We start from the raw sequence: 25,516 nt of genomic DNA on the forward strand, positions 1-25,516 counted from the left end.
AATGCGATGGTTGATAGCCCAGAAAAGACCCATATTCAGGCCGCACTTGATAATTTAAGAATAGCGACTTTGCGAAGGAATCCCACTATTCATTTAGGTTCAACACCGTTCTTGCTGGTCGTGGGAGCCCAATGGAGATGAAACGATCGATCCTCGCAAGAGATAGCTGCCCTCTTCCGTCTGGTTCATCATCGACTCTTTTGGGTTCGTCGGCTGGATCGGGAGGTCCCACTGGTATAGTCTCACCATCCGGCTCAGCAACGGGGACAATTTTAGCAGGTGCAAGTTTATTAGCATCGAGAAGCTCTACCATGACATCTTCAGCATTGAACCCTACAACTTCATGGTTATCATTGTGGGTGTCAGCCTTCAACTCGTCATCATCGACTGCTTCACCCAAATCAACATCGATAGGTTCTTCCTCACCATCATCGATAGATCCTTCCTCATCATCGACGACACCGGTTCCGACCTCAACTAAACCAAGTCCGACCCCGACTCCGGAGCCGACACCCCCGTTACATTGTAATGGCATTGATAATGTAGTGTGGCTTAGTCGGGATAGCCTTGCGGGTTTCATCCAGTCTTTCTGTGCTACGACCTTTGTACCAAGCGTTCAAGACAAAAGTAGAGGATGGATCGTTCAAGCCTACGAGGGGACTGCCCTTAGGATTAAATGGCCTGGAGATTCACCTTTCCCGTCTGAGACAGACTGCAACAAGTACATGACGGTAATCATGGACAGTTGTGATGGGAACAACCCAGATAACCCCATGAACTGGAAGCATGGTGGCTCCTATGATCTTGACAAAGTTAAATTTGAGGTCATCCCCAACAAGAAACACTACGTCCCTGGAATCTGCAGCTTCCATGTCCATCAAATTGAAACCTACTATTGCGCTGACTTGGCTGGAACCCTCCGACGCTATAAATATACGACTAATGTTACTGCTAAAGATTCTAAGGGCAACATTCTTTTTACTAGCGGAGATATGGAAGCTGGCGACCCTAATTCGTATAAAATGGGTGCGGTGTATTACGACACATTGGTGCTCACTCCTGAGTCTCGGGGAGATTATATCCAGTTCAATCTTGGTGGTCAGAGCTGGACGACGAAGGATGTTGGAGCTCAAGGTCAGAAGTGCAAGGTTGGGGATTGGGATTCTAGACTTAAGCCTACGGACTATTCGCGCACGGGACGAGATATGGATTGTAGCATGCAGTGCTGATGGGGTTAGGTGTCTTCATTTTTAATATAGCGCGATGCCTCGAATCAATCACCCACACTACCCATCAACTCACTTCCAAATATTAGCATAACAAAGATCTGAAAATACTTGAAATTCGGGGTATATATTAAAATGCATTAGGTCGTTTTAGAGATTCAATCCTGAAGTAGTCGTGTAATTGTAGTAGTTGATGTTGCCTTTTGAAATCTGCTGGTTGTGACCACCTAAAGCACCCTTTAAATTTAGCGAACCATAACGTTAATATACCCTGTAAAGTGTGGCTGCTGTGGCTTGACAGGACAACGGGCTTGGCTTGGTGGGGGCATTGGCGGCCTAAGGCGATCAGGTACAGGCCAGCCCTAACAGGCGTTATCAAAAAGTTGCTCATGCCTCCACAAGTCGCGTCACATCTCAAACGAACAACACTAATCTGGTCCTTGTTGGAGATATTGGAAGCTCCACAGCGATTAAACTCACCTAATTGAACAACTGCTGTTTCTTCCCAACACAATGTACGATCTCAATATCCCGTGGACAGCTGTCACGCCCTCGGCCGAGCTCGAACGAACAATCTCCTTCCTATCGTCCCTAGGCTACAACACCATCGCTCTTAACCACACCCTCTCCTCGACCTCCTTACCCTCACAAATCACAAACCCAATACCACTCCCGTCGTCCTTTCCCATATCGTCCAAAACTACCATTCTCCGGCGCTGCACACTGAATATCTCAGACCCCTCACAAAACCCACGACTACTGGCCGTCTCGGCCGCCTACGATATCCTCGCCCTCCGCCCCACAACCGAGAAGGCCTTCCTAGCAGCATGTCTCACCCTGCCCGAATTCTCCCTCATATCCCTCGATCTCACCCAACGCTTCCCCTTCCACTTCCGACCCAAACCGCTCATGGCCGCCGTAAACCGCGGGATCAGGTTCGAGCTATGTTACGCGCAAGCAACGATGGGTGATGCGGCCGCGCGGAGGAATGTTATAAGTAATTGCTTGGGGATTATTAGAGCTACGAGGGGGAGGGGGCTTGTGATTAGTAGTGAGGCGAAAAGCGCGGTTGCGGCAAGAGCGCCGGCGGATGTACTGAATTTGTTAGGGGTTTGGGGGCTAGGAAGGGAGAGGGGATTAGAGAGTATGGGAGTTAACCCTAGGGCGGTGGTGGTTAATGAGGGGATTAAGAGGAGCGCATTTAGGGGCGTTGTTGATGTTGTTTTTGGTGGGGAGATACGGGTTGAGAAGGATAAGGGCCAGGCTAAAGACGGTGGCAGGAAGGCTGAGGGAGTGGACAAAAAAGGAAAGGGGAAAAGGAAGGCTGAGGAATCGAATACCGAAAGTACGCCGCAAATTAGCAAGAGGCAGGCCAAACGGATGAGATTGGAGGCATTGAAGGCCAGCAAGGAATCTTCATCCCTAGCAGCCGATGCTACCACGGATAACACCGCTCCATCAAATGACACGACCTCGCCAGAGGGTTCAGCTACGCCTGCTTCAATACAAGCCAAATCAAATGGATGACGTATATTTCTCGTCATTTTTTATCTAAGAAGCGAATGATATCTACAACCAATGAGCTCTCGTCGCCGGGACGCAATCCCATATAACAATGCTTTAACTGGTATTACCTTAAGCCTACAACGCCAAAGCTCCATTGATACTGCAACAATAATACAAACTGAACCCTCCATGCCGCCTCAAACAGCTATTGTTGGCATTGCCAAATTGCCGAGTTCTAAACTACTGGTGAGCTTGAATGTGGCGATATCGATAGGAGGGGCAGTAGGGGTCGCAGCAAGGACAGCTCCAGATGTTAGAGCGAACTGAGGAGAAGCTCCTGCTGATGATGCAGCAACCACACTTTGCGCCAGTGCGATGGGAACTGAAGATGTAGCCGCGGCTGCTAATGTTGAAGATCCCACAACTGCGGATTGCGCAAGGGCAACAGAAGCCGATGTTGGAGAAGCTGATGCTGATGCTGCAGGAGTGGCAGAAGCAACTGTTGCGCCGGTACTGGCAGCTGCATTTGTATTTCCCCCCAATGAGAAACTGGCGACTTGTGCAGAATTTGAAGGAGCGGCTGAGGAAATGGCACCCTGAGCGCCAACCGAGGATGCCGATTGAATAATGTTGGTGCTCACAGTCACCGCTGCTGAAGCCTGAGTCTGTAAAGTTGTCGCGGCGTTTATTTGAGGGGCGGCATTGATACTGGTTGGGAAGGATCCGCTTCCACACATACACGCACAATCACACTGCCCATTCGCATTCACAGTTCCTGTTCCCTGGGCTAGGCCTCCTGAAGAGCCGACTGGAGGAGGTGCTGCGAGTTCTGGAGACAATCAGCTTATACCATACTACGTGATAAGTTGGAAGAACTCACTAGGAGCAGCGACTGCTGCTGGGGCCACAGCTGTTGTGCGGTTCTTGGCTTTGCTGGGCGAAGGGGCACCCGCAACAGGAGCTGCAGTTCCTGCCAGCTGACTGCTTGCATTGGCTGGAGCACCTATAGGTGCTGGAGCAGCAACGGCGGCGCCAGCGGCAGTGACAGTAACCGTAACCTGTTGAGTGACCATCTGTGGAAGCGGCGTGACGGTAACGGTTGGAGCTGCACCGCTTTGAAATACTGTCGTTGTCAAAAATGATAACTGGACGCCACTGAGAAAGTTAGTACAGATCCAAACAAATGCATTGAGATCTCATACGCATTTCCTCCTTTTCCAGCCGCTGCAGCTTTCTCTATTTTGGTGACAGTGAGAGTCTTTTCCGCAGCACATGTCGTACCTGCTCCGTTGCCGGCAGCAACTCCTATCGTCAATGTCCTGATCTGGGCTCCCTGGGCCTGGCCGTTATTTTTTCCATTGCCAGCAGCACCTCCCAAAACGATGGTTTTCGTCACAGCTTGAGCCTGAGCTTGTCCCCCACGGTTTGCTCCATTTCCGGCACCACCTGCAACAGCGAATGTCCTCGTCACTGCTCCTTGGGCTTGATTTTTTCCACCCTTTTTTCCACCCTTCTGTGCCCCATTTTGCGCTCCTACTCCTACATTCGCTCCTTGACCATTATTTAAGCCTCCAAGAATACCCAATAAATCTGCTTCTGATAACCCTCGTTTCTCTTGCGCTTCAGTTCCTGAATGACTTTGAGCCTATCCAAAGTCAGTGGGAATTATTAGTTATATGGCGACCATAATTTCCATACCTGTACGGCGCATGCTAAGCTGGCGACGGCCAACACCGAAACCCGGAGGAAATTCTTCATTGTCTTGAATAAGGAGTGTGATTATCTAAATTTGGGACCCAAGTCCTCGGACCGAAAGCTTTTTTTCCAATCCAGATTGAAAATGAAAATTCCCAACAGACCAGCCGTGGTATGTTGAATGAATGTACTGTAATTAGGGTCTGAAAGAGCGTGACCGGCAACTGCAAAAGCGTGCTAGATATGATAGACTGAACGAAAGAAGGGGATGAAAAGTACGTATGCGCAAAGAGAGCAGGAAACAGCCAGAGCGCTGTTGTTACACGATGTGTGAGGGCGTTAGCGCTACGATCAGATTCGGACAAATGTAACAGGCCCCGCAAGATTAATACCGTTTAGAGAAAGATACCAATAAGAAAGCATATAAAAACATGGGATGAGGTGAAGGGCCTCCGTTTTCACGATTTCTAGCGATCTCATTCCACCCACGTTTCGAGACACCGAGCCAAGAAACACGTACAGAAACAATGGGCCGCTCTGGGAGCCGTGCCATACCCTCGAATTGACAATTCGACTCGAGATCGTTCCATTTTGCGTGGACAGTCTCATGAGAGTCTGAGAGTCAGGGCTTTCCGACACTCGGACCGGGATGTGAGACATGGAAGACAGCTGTCAGAAACGCAGGGGGTTTCATTAACCTTAAAGCTCCCACCGAAGCGACATGAACCCCTGAGATGACCATAGCGGACCCGGCAGCCACAGCAAAACCAGCTCGAATTCTGGAGCAGAAATTGAAAGTCGTATGCCATTGTGGTCGAACTTCCTTCTGTGTCCATTTACGCCGAGCTTATGGTTCGTTCCCGCCACACAGCGCCAGCCCGAACAAGTTAAGGATATGAGTAGAAGGGACACAACGGGGTTTTCTATTTGTAGCGATGGCGGCTTCCTGTGCTTGGTGCCAATATTTAAATTGTCGCTGTTAATTGTGAGCCTAGACTCCAGAGATCTCTGGGCTTTGAAGAGATACTCCGTAAAGAGATTAGGAGGAGGGTCGGTTGTGGCTGGGCGAGATGTCAAACCGAGCTGGGGGGGTCAGGGCGCTAACGGGGCCGGGCCGCTCCCAATTGTACAAACTTCCAAGTTCTCTCGCGGTTTGTGATCGCAGTTTTCGATGTCTTGATACCCGGCCATCGGAGAATAGAAGCAAGCCACTTCGCATTCAGCTACGTTGATTTTTAATAGTACCTCTTCCTGATGATGATGAAATCCCAAGTAGTCTACAAGGGACGACTACACAATCGTTCGTCAGGTGATAGTTGACACCATCTGTGACAGCTATTTAGGCTATGCTCCATTGATAATTCTACAAGTCCCATCTAAACGGCCCCAACGCGTTGTTTTCAGAGTCCAGATGACAAACGCTCTTCGAATATAAATGTAACCCGTCAAAATGGAGATTTACGTACTGGACAATTACTATCTTGCTATTACCCTTTTAGTCACGATCGGATACCAATTATTCTTTTTTGCCATTGCGTTCTCTTTCAAATTTGACAAGGTCACTGGTATGCTGGGCGTGGAATTCTTTAGACGCCCTCTTGAGCTGATGTAGAGCTTCAGATTTCGCTGGTGGAACCAACTTCGTCGTTTTAGCTGTAATTACTCTAGCGTTGAGCGGACATCATCATGCGCGTCAAATCGTGGCCTCCCTCTTCATTATAGTCTGGGGCCTTCGGCTCTCAGCCTTTCTCCTCTTTCGAATTATCAAGACCGGCAAGGATGATCGCTTTGATGACAAGCGCGACAAATTCTTCCCGTTTCTTGGTTTTTGGGTATTCCAGATGCTCTGGGTTTGGACAGTATCCTTTCCGGTCACAGTCCTAAATTCGCCGAACGTTACTCAATACCCGCAACCAGATTTTGGGACTGGTCGAGACATTGCAGGTGTGGTGCTATTTGCTGCTGGATTTATTATGGAGAGCGTGAGCGATATACAGAAATACCGTTTCAGGAGTGGACAGAGCGACAAGTCCGCAATCTGTGATAAGGGTTTCTTTTACTGGACGAGACATCCAAACTACTTCGGAGAGATCATACTCCAATTCAGTAAGCATCTTAGTATCAATCTATGATCCGAGCCGCTAATCTCCGTAGGTATCTTTATGATTTGCGTCTCCCCAGTAGCAGATGGCCACGTACAGGGTCAAGCTTACAATGCGCTCTATGCTACAATTATTGGGCCTTTGTTCCTCACGATCCTCCTCTTTTTTGTGTCTGGTTTGACACTTCAAGAAAGACCTGGGGCAAAGAAGCGCTACCAACAAAACAACCAATGGGAGGAGTATTCGAGATACTTGGATCGGACAAGTATCTTGATTCCATTCCCTCCGAAATTATACCAGATGATGCCCAGAATTTTGAAACGGACTATTTTCTTGGAGTTCCCAATCTATGTATTTGATCCGGCGAAGCATGGTGATGGTGGCAGCGTTCATAGGTCCGTGGGAGAAGGCGATACGAATAGCCACGATCAACAAAGTAATTGGGACAGTAGAGATCAATTACCACAGGAGAGATAGCATACGGTACCTTAATGTTCAGCACATACAATATTCTGCACAACGTTCTGCCGACTTACATGAACCTTCGTTTAATGAAAATCGCTATTGGTTGACGGAGTTGGTTTAGCCAATTGGGGACACGCCTAAGAACCTTGAATTGTTTCGGCGTATGAGTCAACCACTATTTGATGCAGCCTTACGACGGACCTCAACGTCATTTTCCAATTCACCGCTTCATTGCGCTCAATCCGGGGAATTATTTTTAGCTGTCACATTTTTTCGTGTTAGTCACGCGTCTCCCATCTTCCTGTGTCATCAATCGCGTCCGCTCGTTCATTATTTCATGACTACCCTCAATTCCAACCTCAATTCCAACAATTCCACAAGCTCTCCACCAACACCAAGAACAATCGCAAAGCTTCCTGAAGATGGACGTCTCCTGCCAATGCGGTGCAATAACCTTCAAGACACCAATTCCAAAACCACTTGCACTCTACATTTGCCATTGCGATGACTGTCGCCGCCAATCGGCATCAGCCTTTGGCTGCTCTGCAATCTTCCCTATCTTTCCACTGCCGTCTGCGGATATGATGGCTTGCTATACGTGAGTCCATATGATTTGTTTCATTCAATTAGAAATGAAAAGAGAGTTCATCTATTCCTTGATGTCATGACTCATGCTGGACATCACGGGATCTGAAATGGTGTATTGCTTGGGCCATAAATCACCAATCGCAGTTTCCTCCCAAATGATAATTATATCAATACCGAGAAATAAAGAGAGAAATATCCCATAATAACATAAACCTCCCAATTATAGGAGACCCACGGCCTCCGGCCACACCTTGAACTGCTACTTCTGCAAATCCTGCGGAACCCGCCTGATCCACAGCACTCCCGGCAAAAGTGTAGTAAGCGTAAAAGGGGGATGTATCCAGGGCCTGGATTGGAAACAGGCGCGGCATATTTGGTGTAAGAGGGCCATGGTACCAATTCCGGAGGGCGTGGAGAGAGATGAAGAGGAGCCGGTCAGTGATTTTAATGGGGATGATGGTTTGAGGGGTAGTGGAGGGAGTGAGGACTCAGAGGATGGAGGCGGAAGTATGGTTGACGTCGAGATTAATGGAAGGAAAACTCAGATGAATAACGAGATGAGGGGTCTACGGGGTTAGGATCTGGATGATGTGAGGAAGTGTCCTGGGCACTTTGCTTTAACAGGGGAATGGCATGACCACCAAGTGAAAATTGATCCGGGACTTGGAATTTCGAGAGAGTATATGGAAGGCGTTAATTGATGAACAAAAGTATGCTTATCAACTAGGTAGTAAGAATAATCTTGTGGACTTTTCTTAGAGTGAGTAATCAAAACCTAAAACAAACTGCGTTATCCTCTCAGGAAACTCCTCCCAAACCTACGCCATCCCTCCATTAACCGGAAGTACCTGTCCCGTAACCCAACTACTCTGCTCACTGCTTAAAAATGCCACAACATTAGCAATCTCCTCCGCTTTCCCAATCCTATTCTGAGGATTAAACCCTGCAATAATCTTTAGCAGCCCCTCGCTCTTTCCTTCCAGGAACAAATCCGTAGCGGTTGGACCGGGTGCAACCGCATTGACGAGAATTCCTTTGCGGGCGAGGTCTTTAGAGAGTACGCGCGTCATCTGCTCAATGGCGCCTTTCGAGGAGACATAGACGAGGTAGTTTGGTGTTACGGTGCTAGCGTGGGCGAGGGTTGTAGAGAAGAGTATAATGCGGGAGCCAGGGGACATGTGCGGTACTGCTTTCTATTAAATGTGGAATTAATATTTGTATTTCCCAAGAGCGAGGGGTAAAGGATGGAGGGTGCTTTGAAGGTATATGGGGATTTAGAAAACGCATACAGTGAAGGGAATCTTCAAGGGTAAAAAAGGGAACTACGTACCTGCGCCAAAAACAACGGTCCCTTAACATTCAAATTAAACGTCTCATCGAATTCTTTTTCCGTCGCACTATCCAATTCATTCAATTTCATAACCCCGGCGCAAGCAACCAGAATATCAATACGCCCCCAAATATGAACTGTGCAAGCGATCAACTTCTCGATATCCTCCACGCTGCCCGCGTCCGCTTGGATCGCAATTGCCTGTTCGCTGCCGATTTCTGAGACCACCTCATTAGCTGCTGCTGCAGAGGATGCGTAGTTGATTACGACGTTAGCGCCGTCGCGAGCGAGTTTTAGGCTCGTGGCACGGCCGATGCCTTTACTGCCTCCTGTGACGAGGGCTACCTTTCCTGCGAGGGGGAGGGAAGACATTGTTTTGACGATAATGTTTGTGGTTTGAGATTTGTTTGGGAGATGAGGTGATAAAGTGGGAAAATATAATTGCGTTGTGTTGGGTGGGTTTCAATGTGTGAGACTGTGAGATGTAACCTGTGAAGGTAAATATGAAAGTGGATTGAGATAGAGATTGAAGATTGTTGCCGAGAATGATATTCAGCCTTTTCCAGAACTAATAGCTCTTATATATCGTTTCCTTATCTACAAGTACCACCAAGTTTCGAAATTAAACCCGTCGAAGAGTTTAAACTCCAGTGACGAGAGCTATGACGTCTCCTAACGCCGGATGACAAAGCAGGAAACTATCTACAAGTACTCGAGTACCACCACGTTTCGAAGTTAAACCCGTCGAAGAGTCTAACTCCAGGGACGAGAGGCATGATGTCTCCTAACGCCGGATGACAAAGCCGTGATTCCCCCCACAATACGCTGTGCTGCGACACAATGAAACTCTTCCCGTACATCGACATGCAAATTTCTTCAGTACAGCTCAACATCTCGAACAATAATAAACATATGGTATAAATAGCACCAACCAAATACAGAATTACGTGGAGCGGGAGCGGAGATATTGCCCCTATTATTCAGAGTAACTAGAAACCCACAGTGGCTCCCTGTCCTCGTTAAGCCCTGTGAAGTATCCACTTCAACTTGGCAGTGTCGATATTTGCAACCGAAAAACTTAGAGAGCAGACAAAAAAAAAGTCTTTCATGTGCTGTATATAGAGTAGTATCGGCCATCGAATAAAGCGTTTTATCTTCAGTTTGGAACCTTTTAAATGACTTGGTGTGCTGTACATTAAATTTAACACCCGGTCATTTGTAAGTCGCGGATACTTCTTCCTCGACGCGAGAAAAAATAAAAATAAAGCATGAGATCAACTAGTTTTAGGGTTTATTTATTTAATCTTTTCATGCGCTTTAGATTAATCTTTTAGTATTTATTGATTGAAATCTATAGCAAATAATATAATTATAATTATAATAGGAATTAAAAAAATAAGAAAAAAAAGAAAGCTGATTGATTGTTGGGGATTGAGCCCAACGCGGGGGTCGAACCCGCAGCCTTGAGATAATTCTTTTTTCCAGGCGTCTGAAGACACTTGTTATATAAGAGTCTCACGCTCTACCGATTGAGCTAGCCGGGCTTGTTTGATTTGAAGAGAAATGGTTCTTTTCATATGTAAAGGACGGAGATGTAGTGGGGTCTCTGTATGAATTTTTCTTCGTTTAGGGGGGGCTAGGGTGAGCGGCATTGACCCACGAAAATTTCTTCAACTACAACATACGGTGAAGAAAATTTGCGTTTTGTCTTATTAAAGAATATGCTTGGAACATAACTAAAATGTTAACTCGAGAACTTTGAAATTATCTTACGTAGGAGTGCCTGAAGAATTGGGGCGCGAATTTGTCGAATTATTTTCTCATCGAGAATGGCTTGCAGACAAATCCCCAAGACAAATCAAGATTGGCCTCACCACCTTCCAGTTAACGCTGGATATAGCCCTCGTTTTTATTCCTCTCTTGTAAAAATTGAGTGCCTTGAAGCATTATCACCAGGGGCTACGTGCGATTTATTACTAAATCTTCTACCACCCTAAATCGACTCCGGATAGTAAGAATTTCCTTTGGGGACGAGGTACTTTGTTAAGCCTGCCGAAAGATCTCCCCCTAGGACTTCCATATATTCCCCCTCTTCTGCCGAAATCTTCGTCAACAACTAAGTCTACCTCCCTGCAAGTTCTTCTTTATGAGGAACCTTCTGCTTCTTCTCCAGCACAAATCTCCTCCTAGTCGCCGCCTTAACTTGCTCCGCTAACGCGGCTGCTATATTCTTCCATTCCATAACCGTCATCTTCATCTTCTCTTACCTATTAACCCAAAAGCTGGTAGCAGGCAGGAAATGACAGCAGTAGTAGGATATGATAGTAATGGCAGGAGTAGCAGTAGCAAGAGAAATGACAACAAGAGGACAAATGACAGCAGCTCACAAGAGAGATAGGGAGAAGTGAGTCATAAGATCCGGGCTTGACAATACGTTGTTAGCAATGCTTGGGCGGATAGCTGTCGGTATAAGACGACGGACATCCAAACTCTTAGTAGGGGGCAGTTTGAGCTTGAGTGTGAGGGACGGCTTGTCAAGTAGGATTGAAATCCGCGGAAGTAGTAGCCTCTAGGAGGCAGTTAACCGAAGCTGGGGTGATTTTGAAGGCGCGGATGTTTCTGCCTTCCTTGGCAATTAACGAACATGGCATGATGTGGTTGACCAAGAGGATTGGATTTGTCGGCTGCCGCGGTTTCGGGGGCAGTAATAGGAGCAGTAGGAGCGGTGACACTGCGAGCACCCTCGACGGCTTGCGAGGGGTGGTCGGCAGTAGGGACGAACACCTTTAGCTGGCGGCTATGAAGGCGATGAAGGAGTCTCGGATGAGAGTGATGATTCTTCACTATAGGTTTCAGCGGGTTATGGCCATCCAACTTACCTTCTAGAAAATATCAACTCGGTGTTACGGCAAGGGGTTCTTCCGTTACCTTTAAGAAGAGACTAGGAAAAAAAAGGCGAAGTTGCCTACCTCTCGAATCAGCGTCCCTATACTAGTTGCCAGCATCCAAATGGTAGGGTCGTAAGAAGAATATCACTTACGCAACCTCGTTCGCTGAAGAGCTACCGAGCTGGAGGATCGTTTTTCGAAGGTCGATGCGCTGGTGCTTGATACTAAGGAGAAGTTGTAGCTGGGAGGGCGAGAGGTCAGCTTGACGTTGGTTGAAATACCAATACGCTTACTAGTAGTGACTGGCAAAACCCGAAACGAAATCACTAACACAAAAGCAGCCTTGGACAACAGAATAAAGGGGGGATGTCACATCATGCATATATGCAGACCGCGCTCTCGCAGGACTAGTTATGACTAGAATACTTCCTCCCATCCCCATCCCTCATCGGCACCGCAAACCTCTCCTTCTCATGATCCCTATCCCTGTCCCTAAATGTCCTATTATCCAACCCCCCTCCCCGTCCAGCGGTTTCCCTCTCCCTCTCGCGCTCCCTATCGCGATCTCGCCTCATCAACAGATCTTCATAACTGGTTCTCGTCGAGCTTGTTCTCGGCCTTTCTCTCTCTCGCTCTCTATCTCTCTCGCGATAACCATCTCTCTCTTTCTCTCGTCTATGGCGCGCGGCCGTCTCATCGGTGGCAGCATCCCTCCCAGCAGCACTCCGTCTCCACCGTTCCGTAACCTCGCTCAGGTCCTTCCAGCTCAATTTCTTTTTGTCGCGGGAAATACTCCTGCCATCTTTATCTCTCTCCTTCTCTCTATGCAGTATAAACGGCGCAGATAATTTCCCAGAAGGGTCAACGGGTACGGGGTTACTGCGTCTTTTGATCTCATCTTCTCTGCCTCTCGGTACTCGTCGTCGAGCATCGGGCGGCGCCGGGACGGCCGGTACAAATCGAGGTGATATCTCAGGCTCCGATTCGTGTCCTGCACGGGTGGAGTGGAAATGGGAATGAGGGCGCGAGCTGCGTTTATCCACGGCGGGTGTTTTTGGACTTGGAGGATCATCATCGTTCTCCGGTGCGCCGCCAGGGCTCGCATGTCGCGGTTGATTGTGCCATCTTGTATCTGGCGGTGATTTTGTGACACGTTCTATGGGGGTATCAGGGGAGTTGAGGTTCTCGGGATAGCTGCGTCGTCGAGAGCGAGGCACATGGTCTTGGGGGAGGTCTTCCTCAGGAGCGAGGAATTGCCGCGCGCGGTGGGAGGGAGAGCGTGATAGTTTGGGACGCACAGTTCGCGCACCATGCGCCACGCTGGATACATGCTGGTATGACAGTGGTCTTGAAATTCTAGATCTGGGATCGAAGAACTCTGTATCTCCTCTCACGGGTCGGTGTAATCGGATAGGGACAGGTGGATAACCAGGTTGCACTTTCGGTCTTGGAGGTAGATCGGGACGCGGAGCTGCATCATCTGGGTTGTTGTCCCTCAAGGATGCTCGATTACGCAGCTTTACTGCGCACTCGTTATGCCATCTTTCGATCTCGACGTCGGGTTCGAGCGGGAATGCTTCTTTTGGGAGGTCTGCTGGGAAGTTCTCCCCCGTCCCTGGGTTCTTGATGCCGAAGTCGCGGACAGCGCTTTGTATGAAGGGGACGTGTTCTTCGGGCCCTAGAAGTATCTCTATCGATTGCCATCGTACGAAGCCGCGTTGGGTGAGAGCGGGGATCGATGGTGGTTCGAATTCGTTGGTTGTGGGTTGGAGTGTATGCTGGCAGCCTATTGAAGCGTAGATCCAAGAGATGGAGGGATGTGGAACGTCGCTGAAGAGAGCTTCAGTAGCACAGCGTAATGTTAGCTGACCGTGCCTGGCATTTCGCAAATAATATTCATGACGTGCAGAGCAATCGGGGGGCGACGTACAGTCATAGTTGCCACCAACAGCCTTGTAGAAGGTCGCCAGCTTCGCGGGGCTGAGATTCTTATCATTCTTGTCTCCTACCGATTCGATCTACGAGCGATAAGTGGTTATCATCAGGGTCCAGACTCGTTACATCGGGGCGAATCGCGAACAACAGGACTTACGATATAGTTGGCGATGCCTCGGAGCAGCGCATCCAGGACTTTGGTCGGCTTTTTGTCGGATTCAAACAAGTAGCCATAATAAGCTTTCGCATCAACCGGTTGGGCCATGGGAACGATCGTCAACAGTGCAGCGGGTTAGATAAAGCAAGAGGTAGACGGCGTCGCATATTTGAGATCTCGGGGATCACTGCTGCCGGTGCGAGTGCGACCAGGCAACTTGCAGCTTGCAGAGAGAGCGAGAGAGCGATCGTATCATTCATGTCGTGGACTGACTGTGTCTTGTCCCATGGGTTGGCGCAAATCTCGCCAGTCACAGGAGTGAGTTGGCGAGTGGGCGAGTTGGCAACTCCAGATAAGCGGCAGCACCCGGCGGGATTGTGGGGGAAGGGGGAAGCGGTGAATGGGTTTATTTATTAGGTTGGTAGCAAACAAGGTCAATAGGTAAACAGGCAGGACAGGCAGGAAAAGGTTCTAGGCAGGTCTACAGATGGAATGTATATTTAGAAGATCAGGGTCCAACATTGAAGCCTAGCTGGGCCCATTAAACATACCTAGTAGTGGCATAAACACCTTTAAATGTCCCTTAAAAGCAGATCATTAACCCCTCATTATTAATAGCATACGCCCAGCTAAACATCGCATCATGACCTCATCTCAACCTCAAACCCCTCCAACCTCACCACCAACTCCTCCACATCACTCTCCGTCGGCTTCGCCCCAAACATGCCCACCCACATCTCGGCATCCTCATCAATATCATGAAACGCCCAAGTAACCTCCCTAATCGGCGTCTTCACGCCCTCCTTCCCAACCCTTAAAACCTGCAACACCGGGCCCCATCCCCCATCCTTCGCCCTCTTCCTCTCCACCGCCACGGTCATCTTCCCCGCCTTTTCATCCTCCCCCTCCAGCGGGCAGAGACTCCAATCCGCCCACGCATCCGCAGCAACAACGCTCATCATCGGCCGCTCATCGTAGAACTCAATGCCCATCTTGATCCAGCGCTTTTGTAAACGGTCGCTGCTTGCGCTGCTTTTCTTGGCTGGTAGCACGATAATCAGACCGCCTTGGTCGTAGAGCGTTTTCCATTCTCCCGAGGCGGAGACGCGCGCGGACTTGAATTCAGATACCTTCATGGATTGGTAGACTATTGGTGCGCCGAACACGTCGTGGGAGGGCGGCTTGCGCCATACGTCTGTGGGCGCTGGAACGTGGAGCGTGAGTCGTCCTTCTGTGTCTGGCGACGGGAGGGAAGCTGAGGGAGGGAAGTTTGCATGGTGGAATGCCATGATAATGAGGCGTATATAGCGTAATGAAGTACAGCGATTATTGGCCCTTTTTCTATCTGCCAGTGGCGGAATATTTTGGGCTTTGTAATTTATGAGGATTATAGACGTAGTGAAATACTCGGAGATGATATGAAGGAGTAGATGGTCGTATTTAAACGATAAGTCTTGCAGATTAACATAATAGGCCACGCTGTTCTCCGGATTGGTAGACTCGATGAACCCACAATATCTTACTTAATAGGCAAGGTAAATAACTGGGCAGGCGCAGCATCGTTGGCTTACAAAAGTATCACGTGGGGCATCCCATCTATTTCCCCAGAAGTCGGGAGATCGGGCCATATCCTTATTATTAATAGAGCTTTTCGAGCTGGCACCCGGATGGGTAGATATTTTTGGAGGTAAAGACGCGTTGCTGGTTGTGGTGTACTGTTGATGGGCTATAATGATTAGGAAACCAACTATGTTGTTGCTAAAGCGGTTCAAGCTGAAGTAGGGACTTTGAATACGTGGGGCAATAGTAGCAATGTATTAATTTTATAACTGGTATCGTGTCTCATGTCTTTCCCTCCTTTCTATGCAAATCAACAAACGCTCCGAATAGTACTCATGTGTAAAACGCCCGCTTCATCCTAATTTTATCCCATAAACTCAAACGCTCTGCAATGGTATTTTTGTATCGCAATCAATGAAACCCCCCCCTAAAGCAACCTTGTGGAAAAGAATAGCAAACTAACACCGTCCAGGAGCAACAATCTGTCGCGCAGGCCGTGCAGCGAAAACTTCGTAGCTCGGAGGCAGCACAGTGTGTTGGTGTCCGGGCAAAACGCTGTTCTCAATGAGATTCTCGCTCGGGACCTCCATGACTCTTGGTCGGAGATGCTCGTCAGCCGAAGCAGCAAGTTCTGCAGCTTCCTCAGCAGCAGTTAAAGCGGGTGGTGCCATGAAGTTACTTGCTGCGGCAATCTGAACTGGGAGGTGGAGACCGATATTATATGCTGGAACGCCTGCTCCGGGAGTGTGGATAGAGAGGGAGAGATCGAGGATGTAGATTCGAGAGGCGAGGCAATTGTGGAAAGTTGGGATCCAGGCCTTTGTAGATGGGAGAGTGATGGGTACTACGATCGTTGCCGTGTAGTGCAATACATCTGGCTTCAAATCAGAAGCTCGCCGGTTGGAGTCGTCTGAAGAGCTTGATCCTGATGAAGATGCCGAGTCCCGTCTGGTACATGCGAGGCCTGGCAGGTGCTGTGTCCATGATACCGACTCGACACATCGGGATGAGAGTGGGACTGAGGTATGGTAGACGCCCTTGTGCGGCTCTATTTGCGAGGTGGGATTGTTGTGAGTTGGGATCGAGGGAACTGGACGGACTGAAAAGAAGCTGGATGCCTTGATCTTTGTGCTCAAGCCTCCAAGACGCGGTGGCTGGGATGATTCATCATGGGGATCAAATCGAAGCTGGATCTTGGCCATTGTAGTTGCTGCAGTCGTAGTTGAGGAATTAGGCGCAGGCAAGATAATCGCATTGGGCTGGGCGGCGGACGCGGTGATTTTTCCAAGCTTGCCGGAGAACAGACCCTTTTTCAATGTCTTGGTCTTTGATAGGACGTATTCATCATCTTTTGTGACGTTCAGTGGCGGGGCTGCAGCTACAGCCGGTATGATATTGAGCATCTTTAGACCCTCGGTCAAGACTACTTGCTTGCCATCGGTCGCGCTCGTTCTGACGACCTTCACTCTGATGGCATATTGAACCTTGGTCATCTCCGGCGCCAAATCATCCCGTTGCGAGACCTCCCGGTCACCCATGCTTGGGGGAAGCTGTAGATGGGCCTCCCGGACGTGATCCGCAGGGCAGTCATGGGAGCAGGAGCGGGGAAGCAGCTGATCGGGAACGACGAAGTTGAATGGGAATGTGTAGGTGCGGCCTGCCTCTGCAATTCGTGGCTGGGGATAGTCTGACTCGGCGATTGGCATGGCCATTCTGAGGAATCTGTGGACGGCATTCGACTTGGCGGCGGCGGCGGTGGTTGGCGCTAGGGAGATGGCATAGGTCTTCACGACTCCTTCCAAGGAAATTTGGATCTCGTCAAATCGGGAGCTGTTGGGGGCAGTGATGTCTACTTTGCCCGAGAGAGCGTCGTAAGTCGTGTAGGCCTTGCCCTCGACGTGGTCGTTGATGAAAATAGACATATCTGGATAGGTCTGTGACTGCTGAGCCAACCTTTTGGCGTATGTTCCAATGGTTCCAGTTTGGGATTGAATGGAGTTTGAGTCGGAACCCATTATTGGAAGAGGGGATGTGGGAACCGTGTATAATATTTTGAGTGGCTAGCTATAGCAGTATTCTAGAAGGAAGACGTGCGGTTCTGGTGTAGATGATGTCGTTGACGGGGGGTGGGGAGAGTAGCTCAGGTAACGTTGGACGTTGGGACGGGGCTTTGACTGGGAAGGGCAAACAGGTAACGCAAGATGCAATTTGTACCTAGGTAGATAGAGTTCGATGCAGATGCAAGTGAAACTGAGTTGGATGTGGAATGGATTACCTGGAACAAAGAGCGGGAGTGCTCGCTCAAGATATACTTCTGTGAGTCGTACGGGGCCCGACCTGCCACTTACCACCTCCCACTTCCCACTGACTACCTACGGAGCCCATATGCATAACCAGGATAGAGCTTTCTCCAGCCCATTAATCATCAAACAGATTATATAATAGCATATTGATATTGGTGCTTGGGAGCCACTATGTGACTCTGTAACCATGCACTTGCACTCGCTGGATGTGTATTTCCACAGGGCGCGGCTTGGGCTTGAGCCTGAGTCACCCACGACATCTGTGGAGCAGGCGTGTTTTGGATTGGATCATGGGCAAGCTGGCTTTGTGAAATTGGGATTCTGGCCTGGACGAGGTTGCTAGCGTGCGGCGCTATTCCGTTTCGATCTGGACATGTCGATTGTGGATTGTGGAGGGCGTGCAGGGATGATTTGACGACTTCTTACTACTCCGGGACATGTCGTTGTTGCTGTTGCTGCTGCTGTTGCTGTTGCTGTTGCTGGTCCGCTGCGACGCCGGAGCTCGATTACACGCCGCCAAGCGACACAAGCCGGGCCCACGTGCCGGCCCCGGCTACGTGCGGATTTGCTGTTGATGCAACCAAGCCGCTGGAATTACTCCGTCTTGCATTTATTCCTCCGTATTATTAGCAGAGGATATGGTGGATGGTGGATGGTGGATGGTGGATGGTGCCATATGTGGACGATCTCCCACATCTCCTCTCTACTCTAAACGAACCAGTTTGTCAGCGTGTCCCAGCTCTCATTATTAATACGCTTAATTGCACACATTACCTAAGCTCCCATCCAATCATTCAGCCAGGATAACCTCATCTCCTGTCAATCAATCGCATTGACGAAGTCGAAACTGAACCCCGAAACTGATCATCACCACTTACCACTTACTACTCCGTACTTGCTTGCTAGGATTCGACTCCGAAAATCGTACATAATAGTGTATTTAAATTTCCCATAGCGCAGCCGATGAGAAAAAAGTCTCCATCGCATAGCTTATTAGCTCAGTTGTTAGCTGTGCTGTGGTGGGGCCGTAATCGGCACGCGGAGTCATCAACGCCTTGCGATTGACAAGTTCTGCTTCGATATTCCTCCTCATGGTGGTCACGATAGAGGCGTTGTGGGGTGCGGGTATCCAGCACCCTCCATATTGACCCTCCGCCAAACCTTCCCCACGAGCCACGGCTCGCCATAATCATTGGAAAACGCCTCTGTAGCACGGCGTTCTTTATTAATAAAACCCACCACACCCACGCCCCCGGGAAAAGTAATAATACGGTTCACCCAGGGTCTTTCGTACATGTGCAAAAAAAAATTATCTTGGGCTAGACAAGGAATCACAAGGCGCGACTTGTCAATTCACAAAGCCCATGACGCCTTGTGGCGGGCAGCACATCCACATGAATCCTCAGATCGCATCTGGCCCACACTAGTGAAATCAATATGGGAGTCACATTATCCAATGATTATGGATCAGTTGAACATCAAAAATGGGTGTTGTAGTTGGCTATTAAGTTGTGGCTTGAGTCTTGCATCTTGGCCTCTGGCTTGGTTTTGCCCCCGGCATTCCAGAACCGAGTTTCCGTCTTGTCGGCGGATGCTGTTCACGGCTTCGGCATCTGGTCGCGGTTGCTGTTCCACACGATTAACCTGGCGCTTGTGACATCAACCAAGGGTTTTCGAGGGACTTGCCGGAGGGACATTTATTTAATCCTCTCGCTTGCAACGAAGAAAAGCTTGCACAGGTGCCAGGTCCCCTGATCGAGAGGCTAAATTGAAGGAGTCATTATTGTAAAATGCAGATCTACAGTGGCAACCTCAAGCCGCATTCTCACCACAACGGAAGCAGAAAGGTTTCTTGAAATGTAAATCCACCCTTTCCACAACTCCGGAATGTGCCTCCTGGGGGTCTTAACTACCATTGTAGGTGCAAGGTGGCCATTTAGGGGTGAGCTTGTTCTAGCCTTCCTTGTCCGAAGTTTGTGCTGTTTTAGAGATGCTAGAGGTTGCGGTGGAAGTGCAATCGAACTTTCTAGCTCCGATTTAGTAATATCGTCCCTGTTCTTTGGGTTTTGCTTCGTGTGACTTGGAGTGGGGTCAAGTAAACGTGTTGGTATCTGCATACCATGCCCCTCTGGACCCCCGTTTTGAGGTGATCATTGCTGTGGGGTAGATATACCCTTCGCACCTAAATCCCGACTGCTCTACAATGGTGGCTTGTGTTTCGGTTTGGCACGCTTGAAAAGGGGCCGGGCCGTAGGTCTTTCAACAGATTCTTCTTTAATCTGGGGCTGTAATCTCGCTGCTGGCCTTGTGATGGATAAGGAGAATGCGGGTTCATCCCCCATTAATTCATCAATCTCATCGCTTTCCGCGGCGACGTCAAGTTTTCTCTTTCGTAATGGCGTGGCAGACATAATTCGAGATGGGCTAGAGGCATCCTCGGACTTGATGCGCACAGATACATTAAACGGTGTCTTGGTAGTTCTAGGTCGAGAAGACAGCAAGAGTAAGCCATCAGAAGCCAAACTCAGCTCATCCTCCGAGTCACCATCATCAGACGTGATAGGTTTTCGTGGACGCTTTTCCGCCGGAGTGCTGAGGTGCCGTTGAGTTGAGGTTGGCTGCACATTATTTGGAGGTAAAACCGAGGGCAGCGATGGTTCAGGAGACGCATGGCCTCTCTTTTCCGCCGGGGTGTTTAAATGCCGTTGAGCAGGAATTGACTGCGCATTATTTAGAGGCGAAGTCGAGGGCAGCGATACTTTAGGAGGCGCATGGACTCTCTTCTCATCCGGCTTAGCGATATCATTTCTGATAGCGTCATCATATGTCTCTTTCCATCTCTGGCTCGGACGGCTACTCGAGCTAGGCGGTTCATCGCATGCAGAGCTCTGAGAGTTTGGTATACTAGACGGAAGGGATGTTTTAGGTTTGACGGGAGAGATTTGGCCTTGTGGAGACATCACATCCCCTTTATATAGCCGTTCATGCGCTCGTGGTTTTGCTCCATCCCTGGTGCCAACGTCTTCTTGAATACCCACGTCTTCTTGGATACCCATGTCTTCTTGGATACCTAGGTCTTCTTCGATGCCAACGTCTGCTTGGATGCCAGGGCCCGTGGATGAGACCTGCTCAATTGCGTACATCTGTGCAATGAGGGCACCCTTATTAGGAGATGCCAGGTGGTTCCCAGACAGTCGGTGTCCAGTCTCTCGATTCTCCATTGGCTTGGCAACATGGCCCCGTCGGTTTGGAACGTTGTAACTACTAGGGGACAAATCGTACATCCGTGGATGAGGAGTAGGAGATGTTCCTTGAGTTCTAACGACATCCGGTGTCCCACTGATCGTAATCGATGGATGGTCCACGAACAATGATGAGGCACTCGTCATCGGCGTGCGTGTTGGTGTGGAAGTCATGCCTCGCCAACCCAGAGCCCGGTCATGGTCAAAGCCAGAAGAAAACATGCCGCTGCTGGATGAGGGGCGGATGCCGTTTGCCCTTCGCGGAGACACGAAGTCAGAGTCTTTATGTTTCCCGGCATGAATGTCACCATCCCCCTTGTTCATATGAGGCCCAAGGGATATGCTAGGTCTGCTGCGGTTATCTAGCAAATTCGAATCCACTCGACGTCGAAGCTGATCTAAAGACCCGCTGATCGAATGGGAAGTTCTGACATGCTCAACTAAATCCTCCTGCGTGAAAAATCCATGTTCGCCTGTGTGCGCACAAAAAGGCTCACTGCATGGAAAGGGTGTTGTATTATGCAGTTCGAGTAAATGCAGGGACATTTGTGAAAGTTCGTCTCCCGCCATTCTTTGTAGGCTGTAGACCTTTGTAGGGTACGACTTACACCCTACATGTGGGCATGGACAAGGAGCACCAGCAGCCAGATTGGCATCTGCGTCCCGACTCTTTAAACTTTCCAAATGTGGTAACTGCTCTGATCGATCTTCCATACCATTAGCTGAGTCGTGGAATCTTCTCGGGGGGCTCGAGACTTGAGCATCGCCATGCTGTGGATATGTGATCTGATTTAACACTGGGATCTGATCAGAGAAGCGACTATCTGGAATAGGTTGATTTGCTGAAGTCATTGGCCGATCAATGGCCCAATGGCCCTCATCGTTGCCATTCCTACCTCTATCGCGTAGAATCCCGCTATGCAGCTCGGGATCCGATGATTTAATGCTATTTACTGCTTCTGACCAGCTGACAATATTGGAATCTCTCTGGTAAGGCTTCCTCATGCGCGTAGGGCGATGATAATCGGCGTTAGCCACTGATCGATAAGCAATCGTTTCTATCAAGCTAGGCTTTGGTCTATTTGGATTTGAGATATCACCAATGCATGTAGATGCAGGGGACGTTGTGAGTTCTGTTGCTGGGGCTGGACTTGAACCAAGACATGCTAAATGTTTATGATTGTACCTCCAGCGCCAGCTCTTCCATGTGTGGTGTGGATACTGCAGTCATTATTATTAAAGATTCAAGCAGTGTACAGGATATAATACCTTTGCCCCGATATCCTCCCAGAAGCTTTGTGTCAATGGTATATCATGAATTCTTGCCCTTCTTACACAATCCAGAACCAGAGCATCGTCTGTGGCAGTAAACCTATTGCGAGTTAAGATCGGGCGAGGCACTCGTGTATGTTCCCCGGCACTGGTCATCGGTCGATTATTAAGAGAATCCAAGGACCCAGGCAAGTAAGATAGATTGTGGTGAAGACTACCAGCACCCCTGGGAAGCCTCACATCCTTGCTGTATCTCCGCGTCCTACGGTGTCCCCGTTGCCTTTCAGGGGCCCAGAGGGAAAGGCCAGTATCGGGAGATGGCGGTTGATAAATATCTGGCCTGGTCATAATAGATTTAGGCAACGAGCGTCTACTTGTCGACGCTGGTGGAAGATATGGAACACGCCAGGCAGGTTCAATGTGACTATCATCGCTCACATTCTGCTGGGCAACGTATTCAACTGTTTGCGAGCCGAGTTGGGGTCCAAATTGGGTACGAATTTCGGAGCGAGACGGAGGCGTCGTGGTCCGGAAACTGGGTCGAGGGCCAGTCGAGTGCAATTCTTTTTCCCTTGGCTGGGAAGGCGTTCGGGGCATTGGCATATAGGGTTCTGCCTGCAAGAACTGGGTCGCCTGTGCAAAGCCACGCAATATCAAGTCATCTTCCATCATACCATCTTCTTCGTTCGGTTCATCGTCGTTGCCCTCCTCCTCAAGGAGATTATGGTCTCCGGCAGTGCTATAAGAACTTTCGTCCGACTCCACTGTGTCGTCCTCAAAGTCCTGCCGAGGGGTGCGACCTCCTGCATCTTGTTCATTTTGCATCTCAATAATATGGCCATTGTTGACAACAATATCGCCCGTGACTAGATCAATCTCGTCTGCAATGCCATCGAAGTCTTTTCCATATTTTTCGAAGATTGCTTCAAAGGAAGACTTCAGCTTGTACTCCGCCTGCGCTCTTTTCCGGTCAAGTTCGGAGTCTGGATCGTGTACTGGCGTATCGGCCCCATCTTCCTCATCGTAGTCCTCATCGCAGTCCTCCAATCCCTTGATTTCGCTGTCAGGAATGTGGTAGTATTGATGTTGATTCTCGAAGCTATAAGGAAATTCACGGCTGATGGGAGAGTATAGTCGCTGGCGTTTTGGAAATGGCTCCATAGTTATCGGGTGGCAATATTTTGGACCATTGCTATAGGTATGAAGGTATGCCGATTACTTCGAGGTGCATAAAATCAATTGTTCTTTGCAACCTTTTGGACGCGCTGACGTCGCGTTCAATAGTGGCGCGCATAAATAAATATGCATGCAGCAGATGCGGGGCTGCATAAATTAAGCTTAAGTTGTGCAAGTCAACCCCTGCACTCCGAACCGCAGCTCTCCCGCTGCTCGGAGACGTCAGCTTACTTGAATCTATAGAGAACATGTATTCAGCCTTCTTCTTCTTTATGCTGCTAGCCGATATATCAGTAGCTTGATAAGCCCACGAGATAACAGACGAAATCCCACTTTCTCGCAGGCATAGGGATGAGTTCCTTCTACGCCCAAGATGCATTGCCAAAAGTGTCGGACCCCTCTGAAGTTAGATAGCTCCCTCGAAGATCTTAATCCAGCAGCATTTGACTTGCTAGTCGGTATGTACACATTAAACTCCGCTCTTCCTGGAGTTAAGTGCTCACATATACAGGGGCCACTTCTCACCAACAGCCCAAAAGCCTCCCCTCACCCCGACCTATTTTTCCACCAGAACGAAAACAGCTATACGATCGAGTCTCTAAAAATGCCCCTCCGCCCACCTTCAAGCGGCACATATCAGGGCCGCGACGAAATGATACTTCGTTGTCTGATACTACGAGGAGTGGCCTAGCAAACCCCGCCATGTCCTTTGTCATGCTTACAGAGTCACAAGTCGTCCCGCCATCTATTGTGAAGAGCCCCGACGATACAAGCCCGAAAAAGCAACGGCAAGACGGGGCTCCGAATCTGGATGGCCTAGAGAATGAGGGGAAGCAAATGTCACAGGAAATGGAGAGAGTATCGCGACTCTTCGAAATACTCTCTGCTCGCTCCGACATTGATCATCCAATATGTGTTGAATGCACAGAGCTACTTGTAGATGGATTACAAAGGCGGTTAGAGGCTGCTACAAAGGAGCGAGATGCTTATGGCGGTTTTCTAAAACAGGTCAACGCCAGTATCCCGTCTGAAGAGGAGGTTAAGGAAGCCCGGGAACACCTGGCAAAAGCTCGGGAGGATGAAGCGGCCGCTATCGAAGAGTTGAAGAAAGTAGAGAAGGAGAGAGCAGCAGTGGATGAAGAGATTGCCGAGCTTGAAGAGGAAGCTCGGACTCTAGATCTGGAAGAGGAGAAATTTTGGCGCGACAGAAACGCCTTTGCCATGAAACTAGCAGAATTCCAGAGTGTGAGGGACAGTGTCAATCAACAGTATGACCATGATGCCCAACTATTGGAAAAACTACAGCGCACCAACGTATATAACGATACATTCTGTATAAGCCATGACGGCAAGTTCGGGACCATCAACGGACTGCGCCTCGGGAGACTATCGAATGTCCCTGTCGATTGGCCGGAGATCAACGCGGCCTGGGGCCACACGCTTCTTTTACTTGCTACAGTAGCTGACAAGCTGGGTTTTAAATTTGAAGGCTACGAACTTCAACCCATGGGATCAACGTCTCGAATAATCCGGCACGACTACCCTTCGCCTTCAGCAAGTCGGACCGGCTCTCAACGTGGGAGCACTCGGCCGCCTAAGAAATCCATTTTAGAGCTCTACTCTTCAGGCGACATGCCTCTCGGTCTAACATTTATGCACCGAAAGTTCGACACTGCCATGGTAGCATTCCTCGCATGCATGAAGCAGCTAGGGGTATTTGTAGAGCAAGAAACCACTCAAACATCGGATGGTGGCCGAGGCCTCAGTTTGCCATATAAGATTGAGGGAGATAAGATTGGAGACGTGAGCATCAAACTTGGTATTGCCCAAGATGATGCGTGGAGTCGGGCGTGCAAATTTACTCTTACGTGTTGCAAGTTCCTTTTGGCGCATGCTTCCAATATCAACGCGCCAAATGGGAGACATGGTTCGTAAGTGTTGTGTAAGGAGGATGGCGTTTAGGCAGAGGTACATTAGGGATTTATATGGCATACGAGCATTTATTAGGGGAGGCGTTACGAGAGGCGATTTTAGGTATACCGACCACGGGGAACTATTAGTACCCATGCTA

The 25,516-nt window shown here is 49.2% G+C and overlaps 11 protein-coding genes across 11 annotated transcripts; 4 read left to right on the forward strand and 7 right to left on the reverse strand.

The window, feature by feature from the left end:
* Window positions 1–85: 85 nt before the first annotated feature.
* Window positions 86–535, reverse strand: BP5553_02525 (uncharacterized protein; the record flags this gene model as incomplete). The annotated part of the gene is made up of 1 exon (XM_032011148.1): window positions 86–535. The coding sequence occupies one exon, from the start codon at window positions 533–535 to the stop codon at window positions 86–88; it is 450 nt and encodes a 149-aa protein (XP_031875202.1).
* A 190-nt stretch (window positions 536–725) lies between these two features.
* On the forward strand, window positions 726–1,229 carry BP5553_02526 (uncharacterized protein; the record flags this gene model as incomplete). Its single annotated transcript, XM_032011149.1, has 1 exon — window positions 726–1,229. The coding sequence occupies one exon, from the start codon at window positions 726–728 to the stop codon at window positions 1,227–1,229; it is 504 nt and encodes a 167-aa protein (XP_031875203.1).
* Window positions 1,230–1,739: 510 nt separating this feature from the next.
* Window positions 1,740–2,753, forward strand: BP5553_02527 (Uncharacterized protein; the record flags this gene model as incomplete). Its single annotated transcript, XM_032011150.1, has 1 exon — window positions 1,740–2,753. One exon carries the CDS (start codon window positions 1,740–1,742, stop codon window positions 2,751–2,753), a length of 1,014 nt encoding a protein of 337 aa, XP_031875204.1.
* A 176-nt stretch (window positions 2,754–2,929) lies between these two features.
* BP5553_02528 (uncharacterized protein) lies at window positions 2,930–4,490 on the reverse strand (the record flags this gene model as incomplete). The annotated part of the gene is made up of 4 exons (XM_032011151.1): window positions 2,930–3,561; window positions 3,613–3,887; window positions 3,935–4,377; window positions 4,431–4,490. 4 exons carry the CDS (start codon window positions 4,488–4,490, stop codon window positions 2,930–2,932), a joined length of 1,410 nt encoding a protein of 469 aa, XP_031875205.1.
* Window positions 4,491–5,877: 1,387 nt separating this feature from the next.
* BP5553_02529 (Oxidoreductase-like protein) lies at window positions 5,878–7,006 on the forward strand (the record flags this gene model as incomplete). Its single annotated transcript, XM_032011152.1, has 3 exons — window positions 5,878–5,992; window positions 6,048–6,533; window positions 6,582–7,006. The coding sequence occupies 3 exons, from the start codon at window positions 5,878–5,880 to the stop codon at window positions 7,004–7,006; spliced, it is 1,026 nt and encodes a 341-aa protein (XP_031875206.1).
* Window positions 7,007–8,400: 1,394 nt separating this feature from the next.
* BP5553_02530 (Brn1) lies at window positions 8,401–9,284 on the reverse strand (the record flags this gene model as incomplete). Its single annotated transcript, XM_032011153.1, has 2 exons — window positions 8,401–8,775; window positions 8,913–9,284. 2 exons carry the CDS (start codon window positions 9,282–9,284, stop codon window positions 8,401–8,403), a joined length of 747 nt encoding a protein of 248 aa, XP_031875207.1.
* Window positions 9,285–11,492: 2,208 nt separating this feature from the next.
* BP5553_02531 (uncharacterized protein) lies at window positions 11,493–14,000 on the reverse strand (the record flags this gene model as incomplete). The annotated part of the gene is made up of 5 exons (XM_032011154.1): window positions 11,493–11,709; window positions 11,953–12,024; window positions 12,227–13,640; window positions 13,731–13,818; window positions 13,893–14,000. 5 exons carry the CDS (start codon window positions 13,998–14,000, stop codon window positions 11,493–11,495), a joined length of 1,899 nt encoding a protein of 632 aa, XP_031875208.1.
* Window positions 14,001–14,533: 533 nt separating this feature from the next.
* On the reverse strand, window positions 14,534–15,181 carry BP5553_02532 (Uncharacterized protein; the record flags this gene model as incomplete). Its single annotated transcript, XM_032011155.1, has 1 exon — window positions 14,534–15,181. One exon carries the CDS (start codon window positions 15,179–15,181, stop codon window positions 14,534–14,536), a length of 648 nt encoding a protein of 215 aa, XP_031875209.1.
* A 729-nt stretch (window positions 15,182–15,910) lies between these two features.
* Window positions 15,911–17,467, reverse strand: BP5553_02533 (Uncharacterized protein; the record flags this gene model as incomplete). Its single annotated transcript, XM_032011156.1, has 1 exon — window positions 15,911–17,467. One exon carries the CDS (start codon window positions 17,465–17,467, stop codon window positions 15,911–15,913), a length of 1,557 nt encoding a protein of 518 aa, XP_031875210.1.
* A 2,486-nt stretch (window positions 17,468–19,953) lies between these two features.
* On the reverse strand, window positions 19,954–23,430 carry BP5553_02534 (uncharacterized protein; the record flags this gene model as incomplete). The annotated part of the gene is made up of 2 exons (XM_032011157.1): window positions 19,954–22,218; window positions 22,267–23,430. 2 exons carry the CDS (start codon window positions 23,428–23,430, stop codon window positions 19,954–19,956), a joined length of 3,429 nt encoding a protein of 1,142 aa, XP_031875211.1.
* Window positions 23,431–23,818: 388 nt separating this feature from the next.
* BP5553_02535 (Uncharacterized protein) lies at window positions 23,819–25,380 on the forward strand (the record flags this gene model as incomplete). The annotated part of the gene is made up of 2 exons (XM_032011158.1): window positions 23,819–23,903; window positions 23,957–25,380. 2 exons carry the CDS (start codon window positions 23,819–23,821, stop codon window positions 25,378–25,380), a joined length of 1,509 nt encoding a protein of 502 aa, XP_031875212.1.
* Window positions 25,381–25,516: the final 136 nt, after the last annotated feature.

The sequence above is a fragment of the Venustampulla echinocandica genome, assembly GCF_003357145.1.
Source record: "Venustampulla echinocandica strain BP 5553 chromosome Unknown scaffold_0, whole genome shotgun sequence".
Taxonomy (NCBI): domain Eukaryota; kingdom Fungi; phylum Ascomycota; class Leotiomycetes; order Helotiales; family Pleuroascaceae; genus Venustampulla; species Venustampulla echinocandica.